Source organism: Mauremys mutica, chromosome 7, assembly GCF_020497125.1.
Source record: "Mauremys mutica isolate MM-2020 ecotype Southern chromosome 7, ASM2049712v1, whole genome shotgun sequence".
Classification (NCBI taxonomy): domain Eukaryota; kingdom Metazoa; phylum Chordata; order Testudines; family Geoemydidae; genus Mauremys; species Mauremys mutica.
In genome coordinates, this window is record NC_059078.1 from 98,605,902 (window position 1) to 98,629,171 (window position 23,270).

General features: G+C 44.4%; 1 protein-coding gene across 1 annotated transcript; it reads right to left on the reverse strand.

The window, feature by feature from the left end:
- Window positions 1–16,644: 16,644 nt before the first annotated feature.
- On the reverse strand, window positions 16,645–22,952 carry HHEX (hematopoietically expressed homeobox). The gene is made up of 4 exons (XM_045025586.1): window positions 22,423–22,952; window positions 20,183–20,361; window positions 19,700–19,750; window positions 16,645–17,887 (listed from the first exon to the last, which is right to left on the reverse strand). The coding sequence occupies exons 1-4, from the start codon at window positions 22,811–22,813 to the stop codon at window positions 17,654–17,656; spliced, it is 855 nt and encodes a 284-aa protein (XP_044881521.1). The 5' UTR covers window positions 22,814–22,952; the 3' UTR covers window positions 16,645–17,653.
- Window positions 22,953–23,270: the final 318 nt, after the last annotated feature.

Consider the following 23,270-nt stretch of genomic DNA (forward strand, 5'->3'; position numbering starts at 1 on the left):
TAAGCTATTTTTGGACTAACAAAATCTTATTTTTGGTCTGAAACTTGTCTACCATGTTACAGCCAACGGGGCATTAAAACTGATGAGTTATAAATGACTAAAACCAAGATTTATAAGGAAATTGCAACTGACCCTTCATTAGCCTCGTATAGTGCTACAAGCAGCAGCAATAATGGCATAAATGGATGGTTAATCAGCTTTCTGTCTGGGAGTGACAAAATCATGTCAAATGAGGCATTAAACCCCCAGTTTTGAAAACTCTGATAAATGCTGGGTAATTTACTGACATAAAAAACATAAGGTCAAATATTTAATTTTGCATTAAATCTATATCCAACATTAGAGCATTTCCTCTTGATTAAAAAGGCTAAAACAGAGACATTATTTTATGCTCCAGTTCCCACATCTAATGCTCAACATTCAGAGCCATTTCTGACATTACAAATGTATCAGCAAACATGCAAAAATAAGGGGGAGGGGACAGGGGCAAGATCTATATGCTTAATTCATATTTCTCCATTTGCAGTGGCTGCTAATATGTTATTGCAGAAACTATTTGCAGACACTTACCCTGCCAGTGAACAGTTAACTTCCCTAATTGCTTAGATAAATAGTCTTCTAGAGCTACAGTTAGGCATTGTAAGAAAGCACATCAGCAATTTAATTTATCATTAAGAGGTAAAAGGTGATATACTAATAGAATCACAGCCGATATTGGCAGGAGCATCATCCAATATGGTTGTTAAATAGCTTAATAATGGTAAGTAGTCATAGGGAAAAGATTCATTTAAAAAGTTATCCATTAAGGAATAAGATACTTACATAATAAGTGAGGAGGTTACGCTACGATATTACAACATACTTTTCTAGGTGTTCCCACACACACACTCTCTCTCTCTCTCTCTCTATTTTCATAAGTGTGAGGAAATTGCACTTTTAGTGTTAACAGAATTGTGGAGTGGGTAGTTTCTGATTCTGATTCAGGTTACCCATTTAGAAACAGAGTGCGAGATAAATCCCTGGGAATATCACCAAAGAATCCTTTTCTTAAAGGATAAAGAGAAATGCAGAGATGAAGAAATGCAGAGATCCCAGGATTTTTGGTCTTTGAGTTCTCACCCTTCTCTAGCTCTAGCTCTCCATCCCCTCCCCTTCTTTTTTCACAGAGTTGGAGGAAAGAAGAGGATAATGGCTATTTGTATAGCTGCTGTTTTTTCACATTGCTAGCCCCGTAAGAAAATCATTGTGACTAGTGAATGTGCATCAGTCTTAAAGGACACTGAGCCTGATTCCCTTCCTACTAAAACTGGTGTGACACGCACTTCAATTGAGTTATTCCTGAATTACATCAGTGTAAGTGAGAAAAGAATGAGACCCACTGAACTGAGTTTTCTCAGCTACCAATGCGGTCTGATTGGCAATAGGTACAAGCCTGGTCCCAAGTGCAATTTCCCATCACATCACCACAATTTTGCACGTCCTCCTTATGAGCTACTTCTGAAGCTCCATCTAGCTCAGAATACAGCTGCCCAATTACTTAGAAAAGCCAAACATACAGAGCATATTATACCTGTCTCTGAAGTAAATACAATCTTTTATTTGTTTTGAAGTACAATACAAGGTGCGGGTCATTTGGATTGTAACCGTCTAAGGGCCCTATCCTGCAAGGTCCTATGTACCCTTTCCTCCCTCTTTGGGAGTCAATGGGCCGGTCTACACTGGGGGGGGAAATCGATCTAAGATACGCAACTTCAGCTACGTGAATAGCGTAGCTGAAGTCGAAGTACCTTAGATCGAATTACCTACTGTCCTCACGGCGCGGGATTGACGTCCACGGCTCCCCATGTCAACTCCGCTACCGCCGTTCGCGTTGGTGGAGTTCCGGAGTCGACAGGAGCGCATTCGGGGATCGATATATCACATCTAGATGAGACACGATATATCGATCCCCGAGAAATCGATTGCTACCCGCCAATATGGCCAATAGTGAAGACGTACCCAATGACTTCTGAATTGTGTTCAACATCTCACAGGATTGCAGGGGCGGCTCCAGGCACCAGCACATCAAGCGCGTGCCTGGGGTGGCAAGCCACGGGGGGCGCTCCGCCGGTCACCGCAAGGGCAGCATGCCTGTGGACGGTCCGCATGCCTGTGGACGGTCCGCTGGTCCCGCGGCTTCGGCGGACCTCCCGCAGGCGTGCCGCCGAACCGCGGGACCGGGAACCTCCCGCAGGCAAGCTGCCAAAGGCATCCTGCCGCCGTGCTTGGGGCAGCAAAATACCTAGAGCCGCCCCTGCAGGATAGGGCCTAAAGTGACCATTTCCCTCCTGTGTATTACCATGATAGCTGAGAAATTCTTCTAATTGTTCTAAAATCTGAACTCCTGGGCTCATGACTCTGGAATTCTACTCCCAAATGGCTATTAGCCAAGATGGTCAAGGATGCAGCCCTATTGTCTGTGTGTCCCTAAACCTCTGACTGCTACAAGCTGGGACTGGACCACAGGGGATGGATCACTGGATAAATTGTCCTGTTCTGTTCACTCCTTCTGAAGCATTTGGCACCATCCACTGTAAGAAGACAGGATACTGGGCTAGATGGACCATTGGTCTGACCATTCTTATGTTCTTAGATAATCTAACAGAGCCCATATTTGCTGACTCCCAGGCCATGGAGTATTAAGAAATATAAAGGGTTTAGGAAAGGAAACTGTCTAGGTTGACAGATGTCAGCATGTTAAGTCTGTTATCCAGTAGATCTATATCATATATATAGAATGGATGCAGTTTCATAACTCTCAGAATAAATAAGATTTAAATTGTCACAGTTGTACCATTGAAAAGAAATATGGAAAACACACACACATGAAAAAGGAAAACAACACTAGAGTGTGTAAAATATGGAACTCTTTACCATTTAAAATTTAATATTTTGTATATTCAGAAGAACTACTCTGTGATTTTTTTATACTGTATTCAGCAAATGACTCTGCTAAGTACATAATCAGCATACGTCCTTCAGAGATATAGAGATATTTGACACTTAAGGTGGTTGTACAAGCTTTGATGACAGCCAGATACTTAAAAAGGTATTTACCAACAGCAGAGAGAAAGCTGCCTCAGTGCCTCTAATGTGCACTGTTGTAAGTGGGAGGGTGCTGCACCCTATAATAGCAAATACAACAAGCTAAGCTCTTCTACCTCTCACTCCCTTGCCTGGTAGTTGTTTTTATTCACTTTCCTCATTATCTTATCGCAAAACCCCAGAAACCTTAAGCAAGGCCATACTTCAAAACAGTTCAACTATACTTGGTCATAGACTCTCTCCCGAGCTGACTTTTCCCAGAACATCTCCTTGTAAAACTTATTTTCTTACAGCCTAACTCTCCCTTCACAGGAGAACATTCAGCCCTCTTATCTCTGCTGCTGAAATGGATTTACAGCCTCCCTGTTATATTAGGAAAGTATCCTTTGTTGACAATAGTTATCAGCAATAGGTCCCCCTCAATCAATGATGAAAAGGGATTAACTATTAAAAAAGACACAACCAATTTTTGCATCATTCCAGAATATGATGGAAGGCTCTATCATACTTTCTGGAGCAGTGCTGCAGATGTTGTGTCCCATTTATATGAGCAGCTAAACTGTTTTCAACACCAAATTGGCAGGACAGGTTAGTGACAGTATGAGTGTCATCAGAATGAGATCCACCTGGTCTCACTGCCAAAGTGAGTCAGCAGAATAGCTCTACATATCTGTACAGCTCTTACAGTTTCTTCCCACTTGCAGAAGTAGAAACAAGGTGTTGCAGGATTGAGACATTCCCTTCCTCACCCCAAAAATGGGAATGCCCTGTCAAAATGGAAAGAAAATAAGTAGCTTTTATAATCAACTGTGGGGAAAATACTAAGTCACTACTGTCTGGTTGCTCATGGGAGTGATTCTCAACTTTTACCAAATCGTGACCTGATGTAACAACAGAAAAAAGTTTTGGTACCTTCCCAACCTCCAACAGCTAACCATAAAGAAAGAGGGAATGGTCTGGATTTGCTATTGATCCCCTGGTGTTGTGATCTCCATGTTGACAAAATATGGCTCAGGTTCTTTCACTTCTGTTGCCTTGGAGGCTGTGGTTTCTTCTGTTGGAATCACCACTTACCAAACAAAGGATCCATTTAATTGTTCAGAGTCTCTACATGCTAAGAAGAGGGAATTATTCTATTCCCAAAGAAAGAAACTACTGAAAAGGTCACAAATCACTAGCTTTATGGTAATAAAATCATAAGAGAGGATTTAAAAACAATCTGAGTTTGGAAAATAATTTACCTTATGAAAAAAGGACACAGGCAAAATCCAATGTAGATAGAGTGAGCATTTTCTAGTGGCTGAAGAACACCATACCCTTGGAACAAGAAAGCCCTCACACCTGTTTGGAAGGGAAACCGGAGAGATTCTTCAAAAATGGTTCATCTTTATGCCAAGGGAAACTTTTGATATTGAGCTCTAAGTCATCTTCATCACATAAAATTGCAAGCTGACACCACTGCATGTCCCTATGTAAAATTAATTTACATATCTGACATTTTTAGAAAGTTTGCTAAAATGGTGTGCCTTGTTATCTGTTAGAGACCAGCTGAAGTCAAAAGGTGAGATGATGTTCAAAGGAATTTCAGGTTGGATCTGGGAACTCAGATTACTTTGAAAATCCCAACCAAAACACTTGGAGCCTGATTCTGCTCACACCAATTTTATGCTAGTGTAACTCCATGGAAGTGGATGGCGCTACTCCTGATTTACATTCGTGTAGGGGAGAGCAGAATCCGGTCCCTAATATCTTTGAGTACTCAAAATACTCCTGACTAATCTGGTAACCCAGCCTGCCTAGTTCAGAAAACATACCGTTTAGGTGTTGCCTCCAACTGCTTATCCAAAAATGGCTTTCTGAAGCTATCCAAGGTGTTGATTTTCTGTCAGCATTGAACATGACTGTAACCGCATGAAGGAGAGAGAGAGAGAGAGAGACAAATATATAACATCGGCGGAAGAAAAGGTCCATTTTCTCCTGCTTTGAAGTAGCTGCCTCCAACTCTCAGCACATATAATTCTTTTGCATGTTTCCAAAAAATTATCTATTGCAACCTTACGTTTTTAATACTACTCGCCTGAACTACCTTATTTGGCAGCCTGTTCTATCATTGTTAGCCCATTGTGAGAAAAAACACTTCCTAATTTAGCTATCCTTTCATTTAATTCGTGATCTCGTGATGTGTCTTTACACTGAGCAGCGAACCAGTCTTTAGCTAGATCCATTTACGAGTTCATCAAACCATGTTCAGATCACATGTCGATTGCTTCTCTAAAGACAAGCAAATCCAGATAAAATTCCATCACTTGGCGGGGTGGGAGCTCATTTCTACACATAAGCCCGGTACCCAGCCTCTGCATTCTCTCTCACAACTGAATGCTTTTTACAGGAAACATTAAAAGAAAACAGGCTGCGTACTCAGTTGATTTTGAATGTGGGCAGGAGCCAGGAACTTCTAAATTCTAAAAAAGGCTGTGATAGCTCAGTGGTTTGAGCATTGGCCTGCTAAACCCAGGGTCGTGAGTTCAATTCTTGAGAGGGCCGCTTACAGATCTAGGGCAAAAATTGGTCCTGCTAGTGAAGGTAGGGGGCTGGACTCCATGACCTTTTAAGGTCCCTTCCAGTTCTAGGAGATTGGTAGATCTCCAATTATTATATTACATATTCACCTAAATTGCGTAAATCAAGGTCTAGAGGTAAAGTCTTATATATGGTCTTGCACCAGTTACTCCCTGATTAATGAACCCTCATATTGTATTAGGCTTCCTCGCCATCAGAGATTTCTGTGACCCTGTGGATCGCTACTGCCCTGCACCTTCAGACTGTCACACATTGTTATAATAGCTCTGGGGCTCTGTTTTATGTCCTCCATTTTGGGTACCAAGGCTGCAAGAATTGATTTTTATTCTTCCAAAGCAACAGATATATTCTGTACTGTACCGTTGGCAGCTGTTGTTTAGATATATATATGAAACAACTCCACCATATTTTCTGCTTACATTTATTGCAAGGGGAAAAAAATCCAGGAAATAGTAGCTCCCCCCCCCAGTTTTTACTACTATATACACTACTTGTGCATATATAATCAAATCCTAAAATTAAAAGATAGATAAGCTCAATAGTTGAAATTTCACAGCACTTTTTGTCTTTAAATACCTGATATCTCTCAGACCGAGAAAGCTAATTCGGATGCTAAAAATATCATTGTTTACACTTGTTAATCACCATTAGCAAGATGATTTTCCTAATGCCTTAGACAATATAGAAACAAGGTGCAGTTGCTTCAGTCAGAATGGTATGTTGGTGATTTTTAAGGACTTAATGAGATCAAGTAATTGACTAGTGAAGCTAAAAAATTTACCTTCAATTAAACAATCAACAGCTCCGTACATCAACATAATCGTTTTACCCCCTCCACCGACCTACTATCAGATCAATATGTGGGCAGCTGTTGTCTAAGAAACCACTTCCAGTGTGCTTCTAAATCAGCACTCAGGACCCATTTTTAAAGCATTTATTCAATTAGTCTGGTATAATTTGCAAATAATGGAAAGTATGCAGTAATGCAGATGCCGTAAGCAACTAAGGAAAAATAAAACCTTGCTTCACCACGTTTAACATCACTATTTATCCTATAATTACATTTGTCTTGGTGCGATTGACATATAAGTTTAATACTTTACATTTTAAAATATGATTGGGTTTGCGGTGCTAGAAATATTGATTACATTTATAGGAAATAAGATCAGTCAAGACTGTGCTAATGAATCGTGCAATTTATAAAGGGTCTGTACAGCAGAAGGCAAAATATTATTCAAATAAATTACAGAAAAACAGTGTAGTTAGTCAACAACCAATGTAAATTAGGTTACATTATTATGTAGTAATCTCACTTTGGAGGGTGCAGGGGTGATGTAAAGCAAGTAAAGCAATGGAAGCCATTACTATTTCTAAATAAACAAACTTGTATCTAAACATTTCTATATTGATATATATTAAAAGAGTTCTAGTCTCATTGCAAAAGGAGGTGTTAGGTGCATGAATCCCCTGTGTATCAAGGAAAGTTGTTTCCAAAGTCTGTAGATGAAGAAAATTGGTGGCATTTTTTTTAGCAAATTAGCCAATTTGTGGTTAAAAGGACATTGCAAAGTAAATTGGAATCTGAAAGTTAAGCTGAAGTCTGTCCCTTTTGTACTATCCCACTGTATTCCTCTAGTTCCCCTTTGCTTCTCTCTTGGGCCAGATTTTTATCTCATACAGGTGAGAATCAAGATAAAGTCAATGCAATTATAGTACGTTCAGCACTTACACTGTACAAATGACGTCAGTCTCAGACCCAAACAGGTGTAACCTAGGGAAGAATTTGAAGAAATTGCGCAGGCCCAACTGATGACATGCATAATGTGGTCTTGCAATTTGAATGTGATTAACAATTCTGCTGCCTACACAGTAACAGTAAGAATAGAATCCAGTCCCCTCTCCCATAGAGCTGATGCCTGTGCAGGGGAAACAGGTCTAAAGAATAATAAAAATCTAAGTATCGCCCAAGTAATCGTACCTGAGTGCTGAGAGCACTGCCTATCAGGCTGACCGGTATTTTCATTGTTTCCTTGTGCTCCATGTTATACATCTTTTGCAAAACTGTGCTCCATTCTAGGGGTCCCGGCTTAGCTCTGCAGACAGGGTTTGAGAACGATTTGACTAGTAAGATAAGATCCATCAAGAAGAGTTGCCAGAGCTGCTGTGATTCCTGCTATGAGAGCATAGGCCTTGCTGCAGTGCTGAGGCAGTTTTAGTTCCCCGGAGTAGATTCTGCCACCATCTTTACTGACAGCCAGCAATCCCTTACCTCTCAGATAGTCCTATTGGTTTCAGTGGGGCCACTGGTAAAGGAAGGTACCGCTCACTGCTAGTAAGAGTGGCAGAACCTGACGCGGTGTCTTTCCTTTAGCGGTTGCGGTGTTTGGGTTGTGCCTGCGTGTTGTCTTTTTATGGTATGGGAGGGAGCTGTGAACAATGTACTGGGTACTTGTAGGACTTGTGACCTTGATAAAGCATTTGACCGAAGTGACTAATGCGCTAAGGTGCCTCAAGTCTTTGATGCCCCGCTAGAGTAACCAGGATGAGACTCATTTTGAGAAAGTGCTGTCCACCCACCCTATTAAACAACCCTCATTAAGGTGTCCGGACCTGCGCAGCCTAAAATGTAAGCACCAATCTAGGGTGAATCTAGGCTGGATCGTTCTTAAAGACTTCGATGAAGTCTGACTATTATAACTGCTTAGTACGGAAAACAGGGTCCTTCAAAGCGCCGGAGTCTGCCACCCTTTCTCCTAGTGAGTCACCTTGTCTCCAGTGGGATGGCTCACAGCGAAAGGTGCTACTCAGCATGAGTAAAGGTGGTCAAATCAGGCCCAAAGAGACCATCTGTCCCTGTTGCGCCAAGGTAATATTATAAAGTGTCTTTCGCTCCCGTTAGAACATGTACAACGTTTCTTTGTATTGATGTTTGTCCGGCCAGAGGAGTCCTTCGCAAACCTATTATTTGCTGCGCTGCACGACTTGGGCCAATGGTGAATAACCGAGCTGGGCTCGGAAGTGCTCTGTTGGGGGTAGCACCCTTCCCCCAGCACAAGGAGACCGCAGAGCTGCTGCTCACTGTTACGACTGCAGGTTCCGCTTCCTTGGCAACCGATTCCGTCTACCTGCTGGATATGGCTTTGGCCAGTAGAGTAACGTGTTCACGGTTCTTCCTCCAGATCGTTCTAACCGTGCCCAGTTCAGTTCCGCCTTAGAGCAAACAAGGCTTGTGGAGACCCCACACAACCTCCCTCAAGCGCTGTGCACAAGAGAGTAGCGCTTCTCTGTAGCCTGCCAGACTTTCAATACCCCGGAGAAAGATGGGACTTGCCAGTGCGTCGTCTAACCTTCTTATTATTTTTTCCCTAAGAGACCTGGTAATAATCACACCTGTCTCAACTGCTTCTCGTCTGAGGAGACCTGTGCTAAAATTGGAGCCCTGTTGGTTGGGCTAGAAGTCTTGCATAAAAAAGGAAGTGGCAGACTGGTGTAAGCAAAGGGGAAGAGGTGGGTGGTTTGTTTGGTTTTTTTTAACCTATTGTCCTCAGCCCAGTAACTACACAACGTTTTTCTGATCGTTTGGAATCCTGGCATATGGCGTAGGGCAAAAACCTGACCTATTCTAAAGCGCTTGTAATCAGGTGTGGATGTTCCTCAGGAGGAGAACTCGAACCGAGTGTCTAGAATCGGACAAACGGTGGGTTTTAGAAATGTGTTCGCTAACATGGTTTCACTAGCACATTTTAAAACCCTGTGTAACTAGGACAAGTTGTATTCTAAAAAATCTTAGCTAACAGATATCAGCTAACTCCCTGAAAAATCCAGTGACCCTCGTCTAGACAAACCCTAACGCCCAACCTTTTAAATGAGTGCTCAGGGAAGGTGCCGAAGTGACAGCCCGAGACAATTACAAAATACAAACAGCGGTAGGAGCTTCTCCCCATTGGCCGATCAACGTTCTTAATGCCAGACCTGTAGGGAAAACCTCTACAGCCCTGTCTAGACCAGGGGACAAGGTCCTTTTTACCAATGTGTTCAATAAGAGGAGGAGGAACCATGAAGGTCTCCTCAACCATCTCTAGACTAAAAGGGGATGTAATGAATGTTTAAGAGAGACCTTCATTATGTGCACTAAGATTTAGGGGGAAAATCTGCCCAGACAGATTCAGGACAAAGGCATTTCTAATATAAAACATAACAACTTACTACATCAGCTGAAAAATAAAGATGCCCCACTTGCCATTATATATACATACAGCTGGTGTTTGTTCATTAAGGACTTGACTCTACTACACCCGTTTGTAATTCGGGAGTAATTCCGTCCAAATCAATGGATTACACCAGAGTAAAACTGGTGTGGGTGAGACCAGAATCACTAGTTAATGTACATCCAGGAAGCAGATACCCATGGAGAATTCCTGCCATCCTGCCCAAAGCTCAAAGACATCCATGGACTTCCCAAGAGCTGCTGCTATTGCCAGACACGAACTCTTCCTGAGATATTGTAATAATTCAAAAACAGGTTCTGCGTACCTGGAATAACAAGAGGTTTAAGTGGAGTGGTACCTTATTACTCCTAGTGAGGATGGGAGAATCGGACCTACGAGCTGTACTTTGCTTCCTTGTTCAGTTTTGTTATAAAACTGTTATTAGAAGTGATAAATTGTCCCTGCGTTTGCTGGCTTGCCAGCTCATAAAATCAATGCATACAGGCACAGAACAAACCGGCTGGCTGCTAGGGAACGTGCATGTTCCAAAAACAGAGTAAAACGGTGGTTCAAGAAAATAAAACCGACCGTCCAGAATAACAGGCCTGGGGAGCATGTAAAGCAGCCGGCCAGGAGGACCCCGTTAGAGTGCTGACTCCCCGAGCTGTAGAGTGTTTTCACCTGCCATAGATTAAGAGGGGGTGCCCGGTGTATAAACAGAATCTGGTGTCCTTGTGCTGAAAGCTGAACAGATTTGTCACTCCTTTGAAAGTGCATGATTGTATTTTCACCACGAGGGACGCCTGTTGCTGGGAGATCATGCAGTCTCCATGATACCACCTTCTTGCCAAGTAAAATAATGAAAAATCCCCAAAACTTCCTTGTCAGGCAATTGGGTTGGACTGGCTGGGAATACTATACACAGTTTGCAATCTTTAAAAGTGAGTGTTGTTTAAGGAGTCAAAGTACACTATCCAGCAAGATCAATATCCTATTAGGCTAGAAAGAGTTCTGAATATCAAAGGACAACGAACCTAATGACTAAAAATATAAGTACCTGACCGAGAGGATTAATCACACACTGTCATGGTGAAATTGGTGCAATTCTTCCAATCATTAACGTTTTGCTTACAAAAATGTGCTTTTGTTTGTTTTCCTGCTAAATGATAACCGTTTTCAAGTTGAATCTCCTGATAAAAGAGTCGAAAACAAGACAAGAGTTGTGTTGTAAAGGTCATACGTGCTGATTCAACATGAAATAGCCAACATGCAAACAAATAAAAAAATGATGTGGACAGTAAGGGACTCAGATGTTAACAAAAACTGTAAGGTGTTTTTACCCAAAGATAAATGATTAAATATAGACGAGATTGCTCTAATAACGCAGTTTGTTAACAAATGCAATTCCCGTTGCTAATCTCCAGTTTAGACGGTTATGTTAGACAAATCTGCCGTGAATTGTCTGGATATAAACTTAGGAAACTGTCTTTTAAATGGAGGGAGGCAGGTGGGTGAGGAAAAATCTTTTACTGGACCAACTTCTGTTGCTCGGAAAGAGACACTCTTTCGGGCTACACAGGTCTGCATGCAGAAACCGTTGCCCTAGTGAGTAACATTTTAACTCATTTTAACTGCACTTGACATGTTAGCAGAATGTTCTTATCTCCTGGAATTTGTAAACCCTCTATTTGTAACGTTATTTTAACTCCCACCCTTCCAAAGATATGGAATGACACACGGTGGGTCTAAGCAGGACATATTTAAATCCAAGTGCGGGTAATAACTGCTCAGAATGTCTGACCTATCCGTACATGACTGACCAGCTTCGGATTATAACTATCAGCACGGCTTTCGCTAAATAGATTGTATGAAATGTGTGGCATCACATTTCACGATTTGTCTTTAACCCAATGTATCGCCTCACCTCCCTCACGGCTGATATTTACCGCGTCCAGTTTTCTGTTCTAAAAATGTTCCGTGTCTGTTGAGAATAATGTGACACAGCCTAGTGCAAAACACTCTGTCACAGCACAGCTCGGAGATCCCCGGCCGTTCGCCTTTACACACGCGGGCGGGCTGCGTGTCTACATCTAGCAGGGTAAATCTTTGTAGGGTTTTCAAGCACCAAGCCCACTCGAGGTTGGTTTAACTCAGTCAGTGCTTTCGCTGCTTTCTCGAGAGACAGGTCGTTTAAAAAACCCGCATTCCTGCTTCTGGGCCGGATCCTGCAGCCTTTACTGGCATCGAAATTCTGTCTTTATGGGCTGCAAGATCGGATCACTTGGACACCCCAGGAAAACACAGGAACACAATTAATGTGCTTAATAAATGAAGCCAAACATCGAGCTTCGCTGTGATGTGTTCTCGACTGGGACAAGACATCCAAAATAAGCCCTTGCACAATGTCCTTATGTCAGAATAGCGTGGCCACTACTTAGACTCTAGCGTTACAAACTGATCGGTCTGGTTTGTTTCCATTTCTCTAGCAATCAAACTGAGGACTGTATTTAAATATGATGCAGACATTTTGACAGCGTCAAGAAGGAACTATTTTCCCCTGCTTGAATGAATTCCGACTATATAACGGAAACCTGGATATTTTGTAATCACTGTCTGCTATAAGGATAATGATTGCAGTGTACCATGAGTATGTCTCATAGACACGCGTTAGATGGCTAAAGGCACAGTCAGGGACATTTGTCACTAAAAGACGATCACATATAACACTGGAGGATTTCCCATCTCAGTACTGTTTTCTTCGCTGCATTAAACTATAGGGAAAGTGCCTTTGTTGCAAAGTGTATTCAGGGATTTTAACATTCACCTCTACCTGGCAGCACTGCCGTTATATTGTATTTTATCTTTTTATGTTCTTAAAAACCAGCAGAAACCATGTGGAAATAAAGGTACATTTAGCTCATTACTGGAAAGAAAGAAAGAAAGAAAGAAAGAAAGAAAGAAAGAAAGAAAGAAAGAAAGAAAGAAAGCTTGCTTTTTGGGTACATAGGAAAATATTTATGTTTAAAAAATTCCCTCTGTAGTTTCCGAGGATGTAGAAATAGGTGCTATAGGAACTTGCATGTTTCTTTATTCAGATTCCATTGGATGAACAACTTTAAAAAAAATCAAAAACAAGGGCAAGTAAATTTAAGCAGACAAATGAATCCGTTTTGCTCAAAGGATTAATCTGTTTAGATGTCATGTAACAGATCGGTGTCTGATAAATCTGCTGCACTGGCTTATGCTATCTCCAGTAAAACAACAACCTATCTCTGGAACAGTCTTTGCCTCGCATTAAAAGCCTCTATGCCAGGGAGCTTCTAACTGAACAGGAAGGAGTGTGGCGCTAACAGGGTGGCTTATTGTAGAGCGAAAATGTGGGCTCCGAGCTAATCGCCCAAAGGCTGGAGCGTGCCCAAAATCTCCGAGGCGTTTGGGATAAGCCGCTGCATCGGCTGCTCTCCATTCTGCCTTGTATTGTGTAGCCTTTAGCAGCCGTGCTTCCCCGCTGCCCAGCTCCTGGGGTAAGTAGCTGATTTCTTGATGTTGACTGATTTGGTTTCTGTACGGCGGAAATACACTGAATTCGGCTGTGCAATTTGTATTATGGGTACAGATCTCAAACCCCAGAGGATCCTGTAGAAATGTAATTCCCCAAGCAGGTCACATCGCGGCTTAGCCCTGTGTGAAGCTTACAGGAGGCATTACACAGACACAATAAATGGAAACCTCTGTTTGTCTCTACAGCCAACCCTTATTTGCCATAGCAAAGCTCTGTTACTAAACTTAGCTCTGTTTGGTGGTGTATGCTGTGCACACGCACCGGGAATAAAAAAGGATAAAGGTGTGTGGGGGTGTTTTAGACTCTTGGTATAATCAGGTTACAAAGATAAAATTCATTCATAGGGGGCTTTCGAAAGGTGGCATAAATTACGCAGCATAAACTGGCATTCAGTAGGCGAGCAAAACAGGAGCAGCCTCCAAGCAGAGGCGAATGTAGCAAACCACTGACCCAGAGATGTCCATAGATTTCCACCCACTAACACCAGGCCTGAAGCTGGACCACTAATATTCTGCTCTCAGTTATGTGCCGCACTAATGAATACAGTGGGGACAGTGTCAAGGTTTTTGGTGGGGAGCAGAATTTGGCCCACTGAGGACACCTACATAAAGTAATAAAGGCTGTAAAGGAACTGTGCATTTCAATACTAAAATAAATCCAAGTGCTGAGTTCAAGACATACCTCTTGGATGAGTTCCCCTGAACTCTAGCAAAGTAGAGTAGGCGCTTATAATAACGATTCTGTCCCATTCTTTCTGTTTTACAAGAATAGATTCGCTGGTTGCCCCAGTGCTACATGAAGCTGTACTGGAATCAGGCCACAGTCTGTTGTCTCTTACCCTGGTGTAAATCAATACGTCTATTGACTTAAGTGGAGTTACACCGGATTTACACCAGCATAAGTGGGATCATAACCTGGCTCGTTATGTCGAACCACAAACACACAGCAGCTGTTTCTAAAGAGAGAAATATTTGGCCACCCTTGCTTAGATGCTACGGTGATGGTCACAAGAGAAAACCCTAATATAAGGTAGGACTCCCCTGGCTTTATGTCTAGAAGCACGGTCTGCCTACGGTGAAGACTAGCAGCATCTGGAATTATCTCCTGGGGATTCTAGTCCCTCAGTACTTTACACAGGGAAAGCCCCATTGACTTCTGTGGGCGTTTCGCCTGAGCACGGCTAGAGAGGTCCAGCCGCTGGAGTCTGAGGACTCCCAGCCGCAGACCCTGTGCTATCACTGCCTTGCGCTAACGGAAGAAAAGGACAAATCTGCAGCCTACAACAACCCTGTATTCTCTTAGTACAAATTACTTCTGGGAAAGGCTTTTGTTTTCAGAGGTAATTTCCTTTCTGGTGTTGCACAGCTGTAGAGAAAACAATCCCTCCCACGTACACTCTCACACACACGCACCCCCCACGGAAAATAGGTCTCATTCCAATCCTGGCCCCTAATCGTACTGTGGGGCTGCCAAGATAAAAGAATGTTTACTAGGCAGCCTCCATGTAATTGCAGAAGGGAGGGGAACTGCCCCGGACATGTCCCAACGCACATATAAACAGGGCTGAAGTGTTAACCAAAGGTAACTAGGAGTTCCCAGGAGCGGAGATTTATATAGCAGGCTCCTTGAAAACAGGCAAGATGCAGCACTGGGGAGCGTTTATATTCAGTGTGCCCGCATACCTGCGCACCCAGAACTCCCACTGAAGTAAATAAAGCAGGAACGGGCCCCTCTCTGATTAGACTTTGGGAACTAAGAAACCTAGGGCAGGCAGCAAGCACAGAGAATCATCCTGTTCCCACATTTCTCAGGGCACTTTCCACTTTCTTATACCGGAGAAGGTCTCCCCTTTCGGAAATGTCCCTTCTCGCCACAAGAAGGTAACTGGCAAAGGGCCAGATTCTGCTGTCTGTAGTCAGATTCCCTGGGGCACACAGTTGTTCGCATAGTAAGAGTCTTAACTGAGCCCGAAAAGACCTTCACAGCTGCTATTTCTTCCTCAGCTCTGCCTTTGCCTCTGGCCGTAGCCCTGTGCCACTGCCGATGCATTCAGAATCCTATCTGGAGAAAACACCTTCACGTTGGGTTCCCCCCACAACACGTCCCACCACAAACCCGTGAACCCCTGCAGTGACCCTCATTAGCAGCCAGTTTGGCTGTGTCCCCTGCTAACTAGGGCTCGAGCAATGCCCTAGCAGGATGCCCAGTCGTTAGCAACCCTTCTTCACAAACCTGTTCCCACGAGTTCTTTGGGATCCTCCCGGTCAGGGTCACTTGCTGAGGAGAAACCCCCGAGGCCTGACACAGGGGCTTACTGCAGACTTGTGTCTGTAGGGCAGGGGTAGAGATCGATCCCACTCCAGCTCCTCGGTATAGAATGGAGATAATAATGGGAACAACAACACATCACTTAATACAGAGGAGGCACAGAGCTGTAGAGTTTGGTGCGAGACAGACACCGGCTGGGGAATACGCGGCGCTCTCAAACGTGGCAGGCTTTATTGTATTATATTGACGGTTATCACTATTGTCCTTGAGACTAACCCTCTCCCATCCTCGTTTCCTCCCGGCAGCTTACTGTCTTCTCTCTCCTTTATTCCCTGGGGCTCCTGTTCCCAGAAGACTCGCCTGGTTTCGGAGAATGGCGGCAGGGATAAATAACCATTATTGACTCAGGCAGGTCAACGGCAGCCAGAGCTGGGCAGCGCCATGGAAATCAATACCTCCCCCTCCCAGGGAGCCACAAAGATTTTCATTTTTAATCCACTCCACGTCCACTTTGATTTAAGTTTCCCTTTTTCTTCCTCTCTCCAAATACTTGGATCACTTAAGAGCTCCCTGTAAAACTTTTACAACAGGACTGACACACTTGAAAACCTCCCCCTTCTCTCCGTGGCTAATATTCCACCTCGCTCTGTATTCCGATGGGCAGGGGGCATGGTATTTTTTTACAGACTGCGTGTAAAACACGAGGGCGGAGCTGCAGGCTGTAAGAGAAAAGCAATCCCAAATTCAACCGACAAGTTCTGAATCCTCTAAAGCCATGAAGTCAGATTCAAGACCCACCCCACCAATAAACTCAGAAGGAAACTTGCTTCCCTTCCCCCAGTTGTATGATAGGCTGGAAATGGAGTTGGTTAAAGGCTTTTTGGAAAAGACATAAATTCTACTGCAAACATGCATGTTTCAAAGAAGTGACTGTCCAATAGCTCGGGTGGTCTAGAGTTCAGTTTTATTTCACAGACAAGTTCTTCAACAAAAACTTAAATACCAGCTTGGGGTTTTTTTTAAAACAATAAACAAATATATACAAAATATGAACAATTTGAGGTATAAAACCAGAAGATTTGTAAAGCAAAGGAATATATACAGAGACAGATATGTATACAATAGGCATTAACTTCTCATGCCTACCTTACCATCCAGCAGCTGGTGTCAGTTTTTCTCCTGCAGTAGGGCCCTAGCATTTGTCACATTTTCTTGTGAAACAGAGGAAGTAAACTATAAATCAGGCAAAACCAGCTTGATAGATTTTAATCAAAAATATTTCTCCTACAAATAGAATCAGACAGATTGTAAGGCAACATCTCCAGGGACCCCAGATTCAAAAGGGCACGGTATATGAATTGTGTGTAATAGAAAAGTAAAAATCAGCTTTTACAAATGACCTGTAGCATAAATAGAATAATGTCTTGAAGAAAAGCACCATATGTGTCATGAGGGGTAAGGTATAAGGCACTAGATGAGACTGATCAAATCCCTCTCCATTTCATTAAATATATTCCTTTGATAGGAAAGGAGACTTTTAAAAGACTTGTCTATTCTTTTAAGCTACATTTTGTATATACATACAAAGGTCATAGCCCTGCAGTTCAAATAAATGGGTGTTCTGCCTGACTGCATAAAGACGGCTGAATCAGACCCAAGTCAGTAAAGACAGGACATAGTATTATTATATTTCAGTTAGAACATTAATCAATGTACAAGTATATCTTACAAATTAAATACAAAACATGGACCTGTTCCTTTATCCAAAATAAAGCTCTGCCCATGAATCAACTGTCTGCACAAAATAGTTTGGTTTTAGATTTACAAAACTAGGTTAAGTGGTTGTGTCTGACAAATGGTGAAAGTTTTCTTCTGTAGCAAAACATTCTTTACAAGCCAGCTCCTGTTAAAGTGCAAGCTGAATTAGGGTCCATTCTTAAAAGTGGAGCCATTAGTGGGTAGAATTATAATAGCCTTTATCACCTTCAATGTCCACTTCTTGATCGGAATCATCTGAGATTTCTGACTCCAGGTCCTCCTGAGAGACTGGTGAGGGGGTGTACTGAGACCCATCCAAAGAGACTTCTTTATTCTTCTGCTCAGGGGTCAGACAGCTCTCTTGCCTTTTATCACAGTGGCTGTCCACACCTTCAGTTTCTTCTTTTTTGCTGCCTTGAGGGTTCTCCTAAAATTAATCAGTAAACAACTAGCTTGACACCGAAATATAACGAACACAATCAGAACACCCGTGAGTCAAGGCAATGTTGTGAGGCACAGTGAATTGTTTGAGAGGGTTAGTTCTAAGCCTACAATTCTGGGGCATTTTCAGGCAGTCTGGGCAGTTTCCATTCAATGCGTTGGTCTGTTAAATGCTTATGGAAATGGATGTGTACAGCTGTGAGCACTTCTTCCTTATAAAAGTGTCCCACTGAGCAGATGGGATTAAAGGACCATAAAGAAAGGAGGAACTGTGCTTGCACCAAAATGAGACGGGACAGGACACCTAAGAGGGATCCATATGGGCTTGTTCCTGCTCCCACTGAAGGCACTGGCAGTTTTGTAATGGCCTCAGTAGCACCAGGCTCCCAGGCAATAACATCATCGTCATCTCAAATACCTCCCAGCAAGAACCTTGATCCAAGAGCATTCTGAAAGTGATTTTGTTCTTATTAAAACCGCAAAAACTGACCAGCTGCTTCTTTCTGGACCGGATCATCCTTTCATCGAAACCAATGGCAAAACTGCCTTTGGCTTCAATGGGAGGCGGAACCAAGGCCCTTCGTGTCATAGGAAAGACATGAGAAGATTACCAACCATCAAGTTGTCCTAAGCCTAAAACGAGACATTAAAAATGCCAATTTCAAAATGATTCAGGAGCATGAAGCTTTCTAGAGCAAAGAGACGGCATAGGGGGAAATGTACCTGGGATATGGATCTGACTGACTAAAAAGGAGGCAGTGACTTAAAACGTCCCAGATTCCAAGCGATGTCTCAGGATATTTTAGAGCAGGAATCAGCCCATTGTATGTTTCTCAGGGAAAATGGCTCCCTTGAAAGTAGTTATTTCTATAGCAATAAGTACAGCTCTACATAAACCTAGAGTTATTAATAAAAGTAGACTGAGGAACAGGTGAAACCGGGAAATGTTCATATAGTAAACATAGCCAACAACTTCACACTGCTGTTAATCTTTGTTTTTCATTAACATATAACCCCTTCCCCCTCTGTCACCCCGAATTACTGATGAAAAATAGTAAGATTTAAAACAAATCTTCACGTTGTGTTTATTGGAGGATTAAACTGAACACGATGTTGGAATTTTTAATCGTTTACGATTCTACATAATTTTTAAAGCCCTTTATCAGGTACCTGGATGGGAGCTTAACCAGATAAAAACCAGCCAGCACCATCAGGTAAATAATGATTTACTGATATGTATACACTTTATTTGAGGGGAGGAAAAGTATTATAATTTCCAGTCTAATAGGCTGGAAGTGACTGACCCTAAACTAAATGAACTCACAAGCTAATTATTTTTCCCTAGGGCTCAAAACAATAAACAGGCTTTTGTATATTTATTTTCCAGCCTTTACATAATAAATCTGCCTGTACTTGCTGTAAATGTGTAATTAAAAGGACTAGTAAATATTCTCCCAAAGACAACTGCCCAAGCAATTTACTGACAATTACTTATCTGCTCTGCGTTAATTAGATAAACAACATATGGGTTTACAAAACAATTAGTGTGGAGTTTTAATAGGCAGTGTGTGAAAACCCAGGCATAACTGATATAGGAACTACATTAGGAGCTTTTAACATTAGTGCTGCCTGAACGAGCCATCCTGGATTCCAGCATGACTATTTGCCTTTTTAATCAAGGTGAAGAGGTTAAACAGCCTTTCAAATGACTTTTGCATACAAGCTGGAATAGGCGATCACGTTCTATGATAAGATTATTAAAATACTTATTTCTATAGAGACAGAAACATCCCGGTACCTGCTTTAGGCGCCTCCATTTAGCTCTGCGATTCTGAAACCAAGTTTTGACCTAAAAAGAACAGAAAAAGGCACAACGTTGTCCCCCATTCGGTATATCCCGGGCTCAGCTTAAAACAATGTCCATTTACTTGAGTGGGGTGAAAACAGAGGAAAAAGAAAAAAAATAAGCAGCAAAAATCGGGCTGCTCAGCGACCCCAGTGTAAACGCGGAGAACGTAGGAGTCACTCCTGATTTCAACCCCGGCCACTGAGAGCCGAATTTAGCCCCAGGAGAAGTAACTCAAACCCGCGGAACACTGCAGGGGTTTACACGCCCCTGCCTGGTTGACAGAGCGGTCAAGGAGAGGCTGGTTCGGGAGTGATGGGGAGTTATGGCCTTGGCTCCCACAAGCGCAGGACAGCCCGTGTGTATCTGTGGGGCCTACGCGCGGTAGCTCTGTACTGTGCTCCCACGTGCGCGGGGGGATTTGCTTGGCCTCACCTGCCTCTCGCTGAGCTGGAGCATCTTGGCCAGTCGCTTTCTCTCCGGCGGCGAGAGATACTTTTGGGTCTCAAACTTCTTCTCCAGCTCGATGGTCTGGTCATTGGAGAAGCGAACTTGGCCCCCTTTCCTCTTGTGCAGCGGCCGCTGGATGAAGGGACTCCAGAGCAGGGGCTTCCCTTCAGAAGAGACACAATCCCTGCACGTTAGTGGCAGACAGTAGCTGTGGAGCTGGGGCTTGTCTCTCACGCGGCTCGGGGCTGGGCTCCAGTCCCGGGGCTTACGCCCGCCCTGCAGAGAAACTTGGCCCTCGGAGCAGCTGCACCAGAGGGTCCTAGGGTAACGGGGGGGGGGGAGGTGTTCGCTGTGGGGGCCGCACACACATGGCTGCTTCTTTGTGATACCCCGGGGCCCTGCACTGCGAGAGAAACACTCGCTTCCCAAATGGTAAGTCGGAGCGTTTCCGCACTGGTCAGAGCCCCTTTGCACTGTGTGTACCCTCCCCCGCCAGAAGGACAAGTGCTGGCCGCCGCGTGGCTCTGGGGCGCTTAGCTTTCAGTGCCCGCTGACTTTTCAGCCGAAGTTAGCTTGAGCTTTCGCCTCTGATTTTTACATCAGTCGAGCAGAGGAGACCAGTTAAAGCCACTCTAAGGGCTATGGCAACATTTCCGTCAATGTGTTTCCTGTTGGTCTATCTCGCAAAGAAAAGAGAGAGAGAGAAAAAAACTTTGCTTCCTTCTGCTCTTTCACTGTAATAACCCAAAGAATCTACCTTGCCTGCTTTGTGCAAATGTTTGCCCGCATGCTGAGCGCATGGCCTCACTGAAGTACTCACTATCTCGAGTCTGTCAATGGTTTGTGCTAGAAAGTACTGTCATTATCTGTGTACTTCACCTTCCACGCGGGTTGGCAGCATTTCTTTGGAAATACCTAACGTGGAATCTATCATATTGTCTGTATGTTGTATCTCCATATTAATCACACAGACTATGCTGTGGCTAAATACCAAACGCTAGTAGGTGAGTTGTTGGAGACCCCCAAGGGGCATAGGCAATTGGTGGTTAATTACTTAACATTAGCAATCGAAATGTAGCTATCGGGTCTGATGGTGGTATGCAATGTATATGGAAGGAGGTGCAGCAATCCACACTTAATTACATCAAACCAAATAAAACAAGCTGCAGTGCCCCCTGGTCCAGCAACGCTCCAGTTAGAGCCTTTGAGTCACTGTTTGCCTTTCTGTCTGTACCCTTTGAAATGCACCATTGTTTTTCAAGATTTTGCTTGCGTCAGGCTTTAGTAATTCTGGTGCAAAACAGACTCAAAAAATAGGAAGCAACTGGTTATTTTAGCTGTCATAAAGTCACATCCCACACAGAGGAAATGAACAATATCAGAAAAACGGATCCCGGCTATCAGAAGTCGAGTGTTTCCTGAATTTGTCTGTATTGAGGATGTCGATAAAATAATCAGCAGTGTGCACGACTCCCGGGGAAGAGCCTGCTTCAGGCAGCCAGGAAAACACTTAACAGCTTCTGAAACCAGATTTACTCCTATCGAGAGCTCAAGATTTCCTGTATGAACGGAAAGGGTCAGCCTCTTTCACTGCACACATTTGGTGAGTCAGGTCCAGTTTTGCAATCACTCAGAACAAGTGCTGTCGCTATCCGCGCGCTGGGCCGGCTGAGGCTGGGCTCTGCCCCGAGGGATTGACGATCTCAGCCTTGCTGAGCGGGGTAGAGCAGGGACCGTCCTGGGGGTTGCAATAGAAAAGTGACAGGGCCTGATTCTGATCTGACTTATTGAGGGGCTGCACTCGTGCGCCTGAGTTACTCGGGTCCCAGTGAGATCAGAATCAGCAGCCAAGCGTTATAAGTCATCCGCAGGCAAAGACTCAGATCTGAAATACGATTTTTCACTACAATTAAAACTCTCCACTAAAACCACACGCGACATTACTAAGGACACTCAGAGTCACTTGGTTGAAGGAAAACAAATCTGAGTCACCAGCGGGCGGGCGCTGCGGTCTGGTTCCAAACGCGAGAGCTCAGCGCTTCTCAGTTTACTGTAAATCAGACTGAAGCCAGAGAGAGTTTCAATGACTTTCAATTGCAGCCCCCAGCAGCAGAAATGCAGAAGCACCGCCAGCCCTGCTGGGACCCAACCGCGCGGGGACCGAGTGCAGGGCGAGGCGGGGAGAGAAGCTGGAGGAGGAGGGAGAGCGGAGCGGCGTTGCTTACCCAGGGGGTCGTGCCGGATCAGAGCGTGCGTGTAGTCGTTCACGGTCCGGGGGAAAGGATACAGGGGGCCGGCGTAGGTGCTGCCGCCGTAGGTAGCAGCCAGGGCAGGGTGGTGGGAGAAGGCCGGGTGGATCGGGGTCGGCTCGTAGATGGGGGTCCTGTAGGTGGACACCAGGCTGGTGAAGGAGGAGTTGGGAGACGGCAGAGTCGGCGGCGCCGGCGAGGGCAGGGGGTGCGGCGCGGGGGGCGCGCCGGCCCCTCTGCCCAGGATGTCCTCGATGTAGAAGGGCGTGGGGTGCACGGGCTGCAGCAGCGGGGTGGGCGCGTAGAGCGGCACGCTCACCCCCATGGCCGCGGCGGCCGGGGCAGAGGCCGGGTGCTGGTACTGCATGGCTCCGCCGCGCTCCGCGCTCCCCTCCCTTCCCCCTCAGGCCGCGCTGCCCGGCCCGGCCCGGCGCAGAGACACGCGCCCCCCAGCAGCACCCCGCCCGAAAGCAGCCCCAGCCTCAGGGCTGATGCCTGCACCGCAGCAGCGAATTTCTCCGGGCTCAGATTACCCTTCGATAGGTTTCTATTGGCGCTGGGCGGGGCCGCCCGGTCTCTGTCCCCTTCCTGCCAGGGCTGTGTCTAGCCAATGAGCCTGTCCAGGGAGGGGAAAGCCAACCCCCCCCCATTGGCAAACACTCCCCCTGAGCAAACTCCCCACGGCGCCAATCAACAAGCGCTGGAGCCCAATGATCGCTGGAGTAAGTGGGAGCAGAAAGCGGAGCGGAATCCCCACCAACCGGGTTTAAAAAGAGTTAGCTAAGATCAGGGAGGGTAGATCCTTTAGTGGCTATTAGCCAAGG

Excerpts from the sequence above, each read along its gene's own strand:
- HHEX (XM_045025586.1), bottom strand. The coding sequence starts at position 22,813 with ATGCAGTACCAGCACCCGGCCTCTGCCCCGGCCGCCGCGGCCATGGGG. Across the intron at positions 20,362-22,422 it reads GATCCGGCACGACCCCCTGG|GGAAGCCCCTGCTCTGGAGT; the intron begins GTAAGCAACGCC and ends TCTCTTCTGAAG. Across the intron at positions 19,751-20,182 it reads TCCAGCTCAGCGAGAGGCAG|GTCAAAACTTGGTTTCAGAA; the intron begins GTGAGGCCAAGC and ends TGTTCTTTTTAG.